Source organism: Pan troglodytes, chromosome 15 (assembly GCF_028858775.2).
Source record: "Pan troglodytes isolate AG18354 chromosome 15, NHGRI_mPanTro3-v2.0_pri, whole genome shotgun sequence".
NCBI lineage: Eukaryota > Metazoa > Chordata > Mammalia > Primates > Hominidae > Pan > Pan troglodytes.
In genome coordinates, this window is record NC_072413.2 from 86,220,743 (window position 1) to 86,233,726 (window position 12,984).

Consider the following 12,984-nt stretch of genomic DNA (forward strand, 5'->3'; position numbering starts at 1 on the left):
ATCACCTGAGGCCAGGAGTTCCAGACTAGCCTTGCCAACACAGTGAAATCCCATCTCCACTTAAAAAAAAAAAAAGAAAATTGTGAGCATTCTTATTTTAGTTTCATTTGGGTTTGGTTATGCACATCTGCAAATAATTTGGCACCTTTACTTTTACCTTTCCTTTGTTTCTGAACATCATCTGAGAGCAAAATTAAACATTCTAAGTGGTGGTGCAAGAAGGCCATTTAAAAGTGTTGTTTTAAGCTTCTATGATTGTAGTCATATGTTACACAGCAATAGAAAAACTAATGCAGCAGCAAGGCCCTAATTCAGGGTAAAGTGACTGTAAGCCCTTTCGGAAACAAAGCTAAAGCTATATTCTCTGATCGGCTTATAAGCAATAAAGCTGGCAATTTGATCTCCATCTGACTCCTCCATTTCACAGTTAGTTCTGAACTCTAGAGGAGAAGAATTTTTATTTATTCATGTCATAAAAACTCCAATAGTCAGGCATTTTATTATTCTGCAACCAAAAGCATTTCTAAGTAATCCAATATCCCTCAGCAATTCTTTAAAATGAGGATCAGACCTGGGATGTGTTGGAAGGACCCAAAACAGGGTCACCTCAGGATTCAGGCATCTTGAAGACCAACTTTATATTTACTTTATTTATTGATTGATTGATTAATACAGGGGCTCACTCTGTCACCCAGGTTGGAGTGCAGTGGCACGATCTCAACTCACTGCAACCTCTACCTCCTGGGTTCAAGCAATTCTAATGCCTCCGCCTCCCGAGTAGCTGGGATTACAGGCATGCACCACCGTGCCCTGCAAATTTTTGTATTTTTAGTACTGACAGGGTTTCATCATCTTGGCCAGGATGGTCTTGAACTTCTGACCTCAGGTGATCCACCCACCTCAGCCTCCCAAAGTGCTAGGATTACAGGTGTGAGCCACCATGCCCGGCAGAAAGCCAACTTTAGATTTTATTTTTACTCCACCGTAAATCCTCTCTTCCCAAGAGCTGAGAGAAAACATAACAGATCAAGAGAAGGGCTTAACACTCATTGAGCAGAAGAAATACATAAACCTTCCCCCATGAGAACTAAAAATTCACAACCCCAAGCTTTGTTAGCTTATACAATTTTCATTTCTCAAATAACCACCTAAACATAATTGGACTTTTAAATGTAGTTTAAATCAATGGCAGAAAACTGAGATTTTCTACCAAAACTTTACATGCAGCAAGCAAACTGCTGCAGGATCAGTTGTTCGTATATTTAGGAAGTGTGCTTACACTCCCCCTGGAATTCGGTCACCCTTTCCAATAGCACCCTCCAATACTCAGCAAATGCATTCATTGTGCGCTGCCAATTCAATAATATGCAACTGTCTCGCCTTCCTAAAAGAATCTTGATCTTTGATGGCGCTGCAAGGAGCTGAGTGGACAATCAGCATAAAGATGAAATTTTTAAGAGATTTCTAAGGCTCTGTATCAGAATCTGTTTATGGTCCATTTGAGAGGCAGCTTCAAGAGGAAGGAGAACCATATACTCTATTTGTAGTCGGAAATTCATTAGGGGAGACTAAGTCCCTAAGTTTAGTAGCAGATGTCCAGATGATTGCAACCTCTTCCATCACTTCAAATATAGTAACTAGAATTTTTTCTGCTAAGGAGGATTTCAAAAACTTTTAGTCCAATCCTTTCTTCTACAAATAAGGAAACTGAGCTCTAAAGAAGCTACATAAAAATAAAAATGCCAGATCAGTCATTTCCCCAATTGAATCCTGTTCTGAGTGTTCAAACCACCAGATTCTTTTTTCTCTAAGTCAGAGGGCCATGAGGCAGCAGCTAAAAGGGTGCTTCCAAGAAGTTCAAAAGAGTTCTTGGAGACAGGGCTGCCATGTCTGCTTTAGGAAGAACAAAACGTCTGAAAAGCAGGGAAGCTGAGCACTGATGGTTTCCATGGAGACTACTGGGGAGCCCAGGTGCGCGGTCTAATGAGGCCACCGGCCAGCCAGCATGAAGGAGCACAGGCTGTGGGACATTCCAGTAAAACTCACACACCACAGAGCTCCTCAGATGAAACCCGGATGAGTGGCTAGCCTGCCCACGAGGGCTTCTCTTGGAGAGACACACAGAAGCCCTGCGCTCTATATGTCTGCCCTATATGACAAGCTCTTTTCCACACATTATTTCATTTAATCATCAGCAAAACCTGACAAAGTAGATTCAAATTCTATCCCCTTTTGTGGATGAGTAAACTGAGGCAGCTGACCCAGGATCAGTGAGATTATAAAATGGCTCACCCAGCTATGGTGCCTCGTTCCTCCCATTCTACTCTTTTTAAAAAGCCTCTGAAACTGCTCATCTGAAAGCTCCCTTGCATTCTTCTAAAGAGAAGTATGAGCCATTATTGCAGAGACAGCCTTGAACTCAAAGTTTAAGAGTTCTTAGAGGGGGAAAAAAGCACAGCTTTAGAGCTTCCAGCTGATCTGCCTTTGGCCACCATTCCTAGATCCTGGAAAAGACCTCAGAATGTCATTTTTAAATATTAAGTCATCATAAGAAAGCATTCCCTGAGGAAGGTTTGAAAGACTTGAGAATTAGGTCAGCAGTGAGTAAGAGAGCAGAAGTGACCTTACATCTGAGCAAAACAGGTGTTCTGTGAAAGCATACGAATGAGTGTGAGTTAAAGGGCATTGGGAACCCCGGTTTAATCACTCAGCCACTCATGCCTGCAACTAATGCCAGGAATAATTTATTAATTAATTTTAATTTTAGTAAATAAATTCCTTGAGTTGAGATAGTTGTCTCTTGTTTAAAGATAAATATTCCAGAAAGGAAAAAACCCACTAAGGCAATAGCAATCATCAACAGTTCAGTAGGAAGTAGTACATCAGGATGCCATTTCTGAGGGAGCACTCAGCAGTGAGAGATGGGAGAGAGAGAGACCATTAGGAGACAGGTGCAAAGCACAGAGCAGTGTCTGGAGAAGTCAGGCTTCTGGAAGAAGCAGGATTAGCCTGAAGACACTGTGCTTGAAAATAAAACGGAGTAAGGGAGTTCCAACAACAAAATGGATGGATTTACAGTTTTCTACATCATTACAAACACAATGAGGAACCCCATCTTCCATCTTGAAGGAGAAACTGAACTTGTCTCACCTCTTCAAAAAATCTGTGTTGGCAAATCCATACTTAACCCTCTTGTGTTGTGATTGCAGAAATATCACTCTAAAATAGGAAGCTACTCAAAGAAGGGAGTTTAGGTGCAAGATGTTTGACTTCCATTGGCCAAAACAGAAAATACAATCATAACATTAAAATTATTCCATTAAAAGCAGACAATGCCCCTGATACTGCCTCCTGGATCCTGTCAGGCTAAAGCCAACTGGATCGCAGTGGTTAGAATTTAAATATGACACAGTACTCACTCGAAAGACCTTCTCCACTCTTGCAATGCTTTTCCCAAAGATGGTTCCAAGTTGGTCTCCAATTCCAGCCAATAAGAAACCAAAGAGTGGAATTCCAAAGATGGCATATAAAATACAAAAGATTTTGCCTCCTTCAGTGCTCGGAGCAATATTCCCATACCCTGGTGAGAAATATGAAAAAGAGGGAGAGTGGCAGAGAAATTAGCATACTGACCAAAGAACTCACAGACTTTTTTAAAAGTTTGTACATTCCCCCACCTTATGAGCTTTAGGGAGTAGAGCTTCATTTCAAAGGCCCTCTACAATTCGCAACATTGTTCCATTGCTTCTCTTCCTTCTCCCCTTACAAACGGTTTTAAGGTTTCTTGGATATTAACACATTTTAGGAAATTCATGGTCACTCAGAACTTTCATTTTCATTTCTGACAAAAAGTGATACCACCTTTTTCTGAAACACCAAGCATCATGGGCATGTCTAGTTTAGCGAGACCTGAATGTGTGGGAAGGAATCACCACTGCACTTATTAGATTTGACAAGAGCTTCTTTTTCACAGTCTTACCCATGGGCTCCATCCGGACCGACTGTGGCTGTCTTGAAGGGTAATGGGTACCCCATATTAAAGAGGAAATGTGGTCTAGTACAAGGTTAGAAAGGACTCATGAATTGTACAGCCTTACCCTGGGAAGTCTAAAAACAGGAAAGAATAGGGAAGGGAAGGCTTTGTGCTGTCTCTCCCCACTGCTAGTGAAGTTTCGCCCCATCTGGTTCTTTTTTTCTCTTTACTGGGAACTCCACATCATCTCTGAGTCCTACCTCTCCGCCCAACTACCTCTTGCATTGAGGGTAATAAGATGCTAAAAGTTTACTGATGGATGTTTGAATACAAGAGAATCTTTTTATAGTCAGGTCTACTAATATGTATTTCAAATAGTGCTTTGAAAATACCCACATCTGCATTCTTAAGAGTACTGCCATTACATAAGTAACTTACGTACAATGAGTACTGGGCTTACCCTATATGGATGAGGCTAAAGAAAGTATTGCTGGAAGAAAAAGTCCTATAGCTTGGCACACTTTACATGGAGATGAAAGTCTAAATTAATTAATATTCATTTTTGTGCCAATTGATATTACAATCTTATGTTAAAAAGTATCTAGACAGTAATCTAACCATTCTCCCAAATCTGGGTAAATCATGTGGGGCCTGTTTCTGAATCCATTCAATGAGTGAGTTATTGGGTCCATGGTTATTGACAGGTTGGGAATGCAACATGATAAAAAAACGTTGATGGTTAGTCCATCATTCAGCCACCCACAGGCCTGCAGAACTCACGGTTGCCTTCTGCCTTCGGGAATGAGTCACCTGGATACTTTCCTTTGCAATCTTCTGTTCTGAATCATTCAAACCTCTTATAATAATCTAAATTACAGCTTCCATTTCTAAAATGAGTGTTCAGGCTAGGCTTCCTCATCTTGTATTTCCTTTACTCACCAGGATTTTGATTTAAATATGCAAAAAAGCTCTCAGAACTTTTTTCAGGTACTTTCAGGAACTTGGACAAAATCATTTTTCCAAGAATACCCCTCTAGAATGGTCGAGCTGACATTAAGCTAGCCCTATTGAATAGGAAATAAATGAGCCTCTACAGTTTCACTTTATGCAGGTTTATGGTGACTCTTGGAAACATCCAAGTAACTTGTGAAAACACTGAAGACCCCAGCTTGACTGTCTCACAATAGCCTAACTTTGGGGAATATAGGTTGTCCAAGTGTCTCAGAAAGAAATAGGCAAAAAAGTGGAGGCTTGGAACTGGATGAACAGGCATCTCATTAATCCTGACAAGTGCTACACCCCCTTCCTCCAGCTTTCAGAGATGACCACCCCCACCCACCTCCTGGGTAAGGCACTGTGGCTTACCACGGAGCATCAGGGAGAAGTGAGGAGATGAAAGATCTGGATCCAATTCCACCTCACACTACCTGGTTCTCCTTAGACCCACTTAACATCTGAAAATCCTAGTGTCAGAGGTACTCAAGGAAAATGCAGGCGGGAAAAAAATCAATGGACTGTAAAGTACTGTACCAATGCAAAGTATTATTATTATTATTATTATCACAATTGGTTCCTTATTTGTTCAGTGTTTTGTTGACTAGAACACAAAAATAATATTAAAGCTAAGTTCTTGGGTAAGAGCATGAGTGATGCAATACTCAAACAAGCCTTTAAATATATTCACAGCCATCTTTCTTTGGTGACACACTGCCCAGTGGACAGAAAGTCATCATTCTTGAGTGATGCTGTATCTCATGCATGGGCATGTGTGTGAGTGTATTTGTGCTCCATGCCTTTGGTGAACTATAAGGAGAGACTGTTTGACCCTCAACACTGTCACTCTGGGAAAATTCCAGCACTTACACTTTGGAGCTTTGCTCTGAGGCAATGGGAAGACCACATTTCTGGATTTGGGGATCTAGTTACACCCCACCTGTCTGACTGCCCTGCTCATCCTTCTAGAATGCTTGGGTAGAACTTTGAAGTAAGGTGTGACAGTTGTCTGTAGGCTCTAGAACTAGAGACTACACAGATTTCTGTTCTGATTCTTCTATTTACCAACTCTCAGGTCATAGGCACATTCTTAATCTCTCTCCCTCACTTTCTTCATCTAAAAGACAAGGCTATTAAAGTGCCTACCCATAGCTATTAAAGATTAAATGAGTTACATGCAAAGCAAGAGTTACATGTGAAGATTAAATACCTGTGAAATATGATGCAAACTAAGCACCCAGTTTGCCTTGTGCTTTACTGTGGGAAGGAATTGTTTCTGAGCAATATGTCTCCAGGAAAACTCAGTCCCAGGAGAAAACAGGCGGTTGATTCCTATCTTCCCTCCAGAAACTTCACTGTTCTCCCATAGCACACACAGCATCAGGTGGTGACTTTCAGCAGAAGACAACCAACTCCACAAGGGCAAACAGCCAAGGGGAGGCTGTAATGAACGCACAGCACCAGGATGAGCTCAGATCTGTTCACCTCTGGCTAGAAAAGAGTTCCCTGTTTTTCAGGAAGAGAAAGCTGGCATTTAAAGAGGACTTGTGCCTGAGGAGTGCACACAAAGGCTTCCATTTGCTGTTTACGTGCCAAAGTCAAATCTTGGCCCAACTGTGTGTTGTGCAGCCCTACTTGTTTAGTTGAGAGTGTGCTTTCTTATTATGGTCACCAGTCTGTCTGCGCAGGCAGGGCTGCTTTATGGATGTGCACCCTGTGCAGTCCCACAGGGCCCACGCTTAGATGGGTCCTGTGCTTGGTTTAATGCTCTAAGGGACCCCACTTCAATTTGTACTGGGTGCCACAAATTATGTAGCTGGTCCTGGTGAATCTAGCTGGACTCCATTGCTTACTAACTATGAAATACTGGGAAAGTTATTTAACTTCTCTGGGCCTCAGTCTTCTCATAGATAAAATGAGGCTAATAACAGTACCCACCTCATGTGGTTATGCAGGATTAAATGAGATAATGTACGTGGAGCACAATGCATGTTAACTAGTAAGAACTCAGTAAATGTTAGCCACGGTGATTGCTCTTTTCAAAGGCACGGGTTAAACATCCCATCTAAATCAAGTGGGGCTCACACTCATAATCTCAGCACTTTGGGAGGCCAAGGTGGGAGGATCACTTGAGGCCAGGAATTTGAGACCAGCCTGAACAATATTGTGAGCCCTTGTCTCTACAAAAAAAAATTTTTTTTAATTAGCCTGGCATGGTAGTGCACAACTATAGTTCCAGCTACTTGGTTGGCTGAGGCGCGAGGACCATTTGAGCTAGGAGTTTGAGGTTACAGTAAGCTATGATCACACCACTGCACTCCACCCCAGGCAACAAAGCAATACCCCTTCTCTGAAAAAATAAAAATAAAAATAAAAAATAAACATCCAATCCAGTGCTGGGTAAGTACCAACAGGTGCCTCGATAGTTTGATAGGGACAACCCTTAAATGAGGCTGCCAGGCTAGTGACGCAGTGACTGGCTACCACCTGGTCCTGACCAGAGGCTCTCTCTCTGATGTGGGTAGAGTCAGGTGGCTCAATCTGAAAATGCCTCACAGACTAAAATCTAATCGCATTTCACAGATATTGGTAAGAACCTGATCGCTCGCTGTCCTTCTACAAATGACAGCTTGTGAAAAAGCATCTGCACATAGAAGTGAGCATCATTCATCCGGCTTAGAAAAGCTAGTTACGGGGGACCCACCAGCTGAGCCAATAATCAAAGGCAGGTGGGACTTTCTCACGTTGAATTAGTTACTGAGAAAGGGACTAGGGTGCAGTGCAGCCCCGTCATTGACAGAGCAGAATCTGCTCTTCCTTCTGGCGTGGCTACTGGTCTGGAGAAGTGCCTGAAGGTATTCTGTTTGCTATACACTTGTAAATCTTTCCATATATCTCAGCACAAGAAAAACCTTCTTCAAAAAGAAGTGCTTTGATATCCTCAGATAAAAGGGACCTCTGATACTAAGGAGTAGCGCTGCTTTTCAGAAAAGATTCTATTATTCCCAAAGTGTGTCTATACACATTCTACCTAATAAACACATTTTTCCGTCTGAAAAGTACATAACCTTAAGCTGCTCATGAGAGCCTTTCTGGAAAGAAATTTGGCAAGCCTTTCATTTCCTTTGACAGAGCAAACCCTTGGTAACCTTTCCAAGGCAACAACCAGAGATGAAGACCACACTTCACAACGTTAACACCATGGTGTTACACTATTACTAAAATAGAAACAGCTTAAGTTCCCAGGAATATGTGATTATAGTGTGAATAGTGGATCCAATAGAAACCATCAAAGAATACGCTTTTCAAAGAACTTTAGTAATATGCAAAAATGTCTGCAATATTACGTTGCAAATTTTATGATCGCAAGGAAACAGGCCAATATTTGTGTATTTCACAATTAATGAAATACACAGCTCCTCAGCTCTCATGGTTCCTCTTTCCTGACTCCTAAGTAGTGGAAAATTGCTCAGGAAGAACTGGAAGAATTGCTGGGCTCTGAGTTTTCTTATAAACCTTGCGACCACATGCAACAAATGAATTTACCACTAAGTAACTGGAAAAACAATTATTTCTGCACCTCATTATTCTTACTTACTTACTTGTATTAAGGGCTTCTTTGGAATTCTCTAACTGTATGACTCTATAAAGATCCTCCACTCTGGAGTTAAAATTTAGCCAGCTAAATGGTGTTCAACTTACAATACATTATTTTTCAATTAAAAGAAAGAAAGAGTGAGAGAGAAAATTGTGTTTTCTAAATTAAATAGAACAAGGACCCTATCTCTAGTGTTAACACTGTACAATGATACTGAAGTGGACTTTGCATTTTACTTTTGGTTTTGATGCACATTTGTTTTGCAGTAGTTTCCTGTTCAGCATCCACCTTCCTTCTGATTTTTGGGAAAGACCCCCTTCCTGTGCATAATTGGTATGATACAGTGTCCTGCCTCCCACCACAGAGGAAACAGCCTCCTAGGCAGCCAGGATGTGTGCACATGAACAAATAGGATGGCTCTGCCTAAGACTTTAAATCAAGATTCAGTGGCTCAAAGATGATGACAGATGGCAGCTGCAGCAGCCAGCAGGCTCAGTCACTAGCTGTGGAGGTCAGAGGATATTCACTGGCCCTGCATGAGCTCTGACCCAAAGCATGTATTGGGATGTTCTCACTTGCAGGTAATAGAAAGCTCAATGCACACTCGCTTAAACAACGAAAGAAAATATATTGACCCCAGTAAATAGAAGGGAGTTTAACATTTATTTCTTAACACTTCCTGGGTAGCACCATCCAGAGCTCAAATGATGTAAACGAGACCCCATTCACCACTCCTTTTCTTCACTCTGCTTCTTTAGTGTTTGATGAATTCTAGGCAGAACAACCCAAGGGGAAAAAAATGACTGGCAGTGCCTTAGGCCTGTCTCTTTCCAGACTTACCTTTAGTAAGAAAGAGAGGTCATTTCCTCCAAAGCTTCGGCAAAAGCCCCTAATCCAGATCATATGTCCATCTTTGAACTAATAATTGTGGCCAAGCACTGGATTTCTTAGTCTAAACAAGGTGATTGTTCACCTGAGGACTGGGGACAAAGCATGGGGAAGGGAACCACTGGGGATATGACAATGAGGACATGGGTGAGTAAGTGAATGGAATCCAGGCAACAGAATCCAAGGGCTAAGAGCCATTTGCTCAAACTCAAAGATTCCGGTGTAAGCACACACACAAAAAAGGGCAAAAACCGTCGCATATCAAACGTTCTTCATTAGGCAGATGGAGCCACCATTCCTCAGTCACATAATATTATGTGGATCAATAAACATAGTTGTTCAATAAACCAAGTTCCTGGATTCCTAACAAGCTAACACAATAAATACCATTAATGCACCTTCCAATGTAGCCATAGTGTTTTTCAATGCAGCAGACAGATCATTCATTTAGCCATGTCATGAAACAAGAAAATTAGGAGTTTCCTTCAATATACACTAATGTCTCATGAATCCAATACCGAGTACCAGAGAGCATTTTCCAAAATGTACTTCTTGAAGTGGCCCAGACTTTCTCAATTTTAATTGGTGTACAATAGATCCTCCTACAATGCGTGACACTTTTTCCCAGGTTAACAATCTGCTGAACACAATGAAACCTGACATTGGTCTTCTTGGATCCACTACAGCAACGCCCTCTGGTGTTGTTCAGGTTGCTAACACTTTTTGCCCTTATACTAAATGTGTCAGGCCACCCAGCTTCCTTTGTTGGACGCTGTGAGTCTGTGGATTAAGCTGACCTAACCTGGCCTAGAGTGCCAGAAAAGGCTTCTAAGTCCCAGACCCACTGGTGTCATGGGCATCTTGAATACTTTTAATAGCTAACACCAATATATTTGCAGATTTGCAAGTGTAAACCTAGCATGTCATATAATTAGATTAAGAGTGTTTCTAAATAACAATGGCAATTTTCCTTCATCCAAAATGTTCTTGTTGCATATGACTTTCTGGATTTCACCTAGAAACAACATAGGTCCTGAAGGCTAGATCTTAAAACAAAAGCAAAAACCTGTGCCTCTAAACCAATCGTTAGCCTCTGAAATTTGCGCCTATAGGAAGTTGATTGTCAAAACTGTGCCTCAGAGGAAAGAACCTCTCAAAAGGCATAGCTGGGCTTCAGAGAGCAATAAGGCAGGGAGTTCCTCCTAGAGAGTATAAACAAGTTTGAATGAAGGAATTTCCCCCACCAGGAGGGCGGGGGAGCCTCTCAATGCCTGTCCCTCATTGCTGTGGACCAGTGACTGCTGGGTGTCTCTCCTGCTTCTGAATGAAGATTTTTGTTGCAGTGCTACTTCACAATTGTATGTGGGCAGAAAATCCTCAAACTCATTTTCAGCAGAGCAGGAAGAAGGATATAATCCAGAGATTCCAGCATATGTGTAAGAACTACCAAAAGAAGCAGAGATTGGACAGAAGCCATATGAACAAAAAATAAAAAGAAGAAGCTCAGAAAATGATGACAGGGCCCTAAAGTGGCAAATTTCAGAAAGTATCCGAAAATATCCAAGTATAAAGGGGAGGGTCTCACTCTGAACTTCAAAAGAGATGTCCCTGTTTTTACCAAGCATGAAACATAGGATAAAGAGGGAGAGCAGCAGAAGCCACCCTGAACTTGATCTGGTTCAGAAAACAGGGAGGTAGGACAGAAATAATACAGAAGGACCCTATTTGCAGAAACACTCTGTCACAGAAATGAAGAGAGTTAGGATGTGCTATCTGGAAGGTGGTACCCTGACTCACCCTTCTCTCCTCTCCCCAACTCCATGAAATCATTTGGCAGAAAGCTGGTCCAGGAATATCCAGTTTGCCTGGGGCCAGGTATTTTAAAAAGAAGTTGACCCAGCACAAATATAAAACTTCCATAAGAAAAAAAATGTGAAAAGAGTAGCAAAACTTACCAATGGATGGAAAGAGGCTCACCAGAAAAATGTTTCAAAAATCAGACAAAAATTGTGACCAAGTATGAAATAATCATCTCTAAGAATCTTCACAGAGAAGCCAAAAAGTAGAAATTCAAGAAATCAGTGGAAAAATGGAACAACAAGTGAAGATGAAATGTGAGCTATGAAATTCAGGAAAGAAACAGGAAAAGGAAAAAATTCCCTATTGATCACAAAAACAAAAAATAAAATTGGAAGGAGCTCATGGCAGCACAGGCATTGTGGAAAACATACAAACTAAAGGAATAGGGAGAATAAAATTAACAAAATGAAAACTAAATTTTAAGAGTTAAAAAGTAGAAGAGAAATGAGAGACATAGAAGATGAGCAAAGAAGTTACAATATATGTATAGCTGTAATCTCCCAAAGAACAAAACCAAAACCACACAGCAAAGAAAATGTTTAAAGATGTCAATCAAGAAAACTTTAATGCAATAAAAGAGTCAAAACCTAGTAATGTTATCAGATGAAAGAGAAATAATATTTTAAGTCACTGAACAAAAAGATAAAGTCACCTATAAAAGTGGGGAAAAAAAGGCTGGCATCAGGTTTCCCCCAACAGCTGCATAAAAACTGGGAAACAGAAGAGCAACACCTGTGAGACCAGTCAAAAAGAAAATGTAAAGCCAGGCGTGGTGGCTCACACATGTAATCCTAGCACTCTGGGAGGCCAAGGTAGGAGGATCCTTTGAGGCCAGGAGTCTGAGACCAGTCTGGGCAACACAGCAAGACCTGGCTTCTACAAAATATTTTAAAAATTAGCTAGCCCTGGTGGTATGCGCCTGTAGTCCCAGCTACTCAGGAGGCTGAAGCCAAAAGATCACTTGGGCCCAGGAGTTGGAGACTGCAGTGAGCTATGTTCGTACCACTGTACTCCAGCCTGGACAACAGAGCAAGACCCAGTCTCAAAAAAAAAAAGAAAAAGAAATGTGAGTCAATAAAACGGATTTCATTTTGTTTCAACTATCCTTCAAATGTTAAGCTACAACTGTGAACAATGCAAGATCTCACAGAATATTGCTCCCCTGAGCCATTCTTAAGGCAACTACTTGAAGATGACTTTCAGCCAAGTAAGTGATCATGAGATAAACCACAGCAAAAGGACTAGAGATGAACATTAATGATATCTAACTATAGAGCTACGACTAAAACAAATGCAAATATCAGGGTAACAAATTAAAATCTAAATTACATACCCTGAGGTTATACAGGCATACGTCAGAGACATTGTGAGTTAGACTTCAGACCACCACAATAAAATGAGTCACACAATTTCTTTTTTGTTTCCCAGTGCATATAAAAGTTATGTTTACACTCTACGACAGTCTATTGAGTGTACAATAGCATTAGGTCTAAAAAATGTATAATACTCCTTAACTTGAAAATACTTTATTACCAAAAATTCTAATAATAATCTGAGCTTTCAACAAGTCATAATGCTTTCGCTGGTGGAGGGTCTTCCTTTGATGTTGATGACTACTGACTGATCAGGGTGGTGACTGTTGAAGGCTGGGGTGGCTGTGACAATTTCTTGA

The 12,984-nt window shown here is 41.0% G+C and overlaps 1 protein-coding gene across 3 annotated transcripts in view; it reads right to left on the bottom strand.

The window, feature by feature from the left end:
- KCNK10 (potassium two pore domain channel subfamily K member 10) overlaps positions 1-12,984 on the bottom strand; it is a 146,251-nt gene that overhangs the window by 43,343 nt on the left and 89,924 nt on the right. For all 3 annotated transcript variants that reach the window (XM_054666210.2, XM_001136938.7, XM_016926536.4), the window contains exon 4: positions 3,420-3,580. In XM_054666210.2, the coding sequence (XP_054522185.1) occupies positions 3,420-3,580 (161 nt within the window). The remainder of the gene's footprint in view (positions 1-3,419; positions 3,581-12,984) is intronic.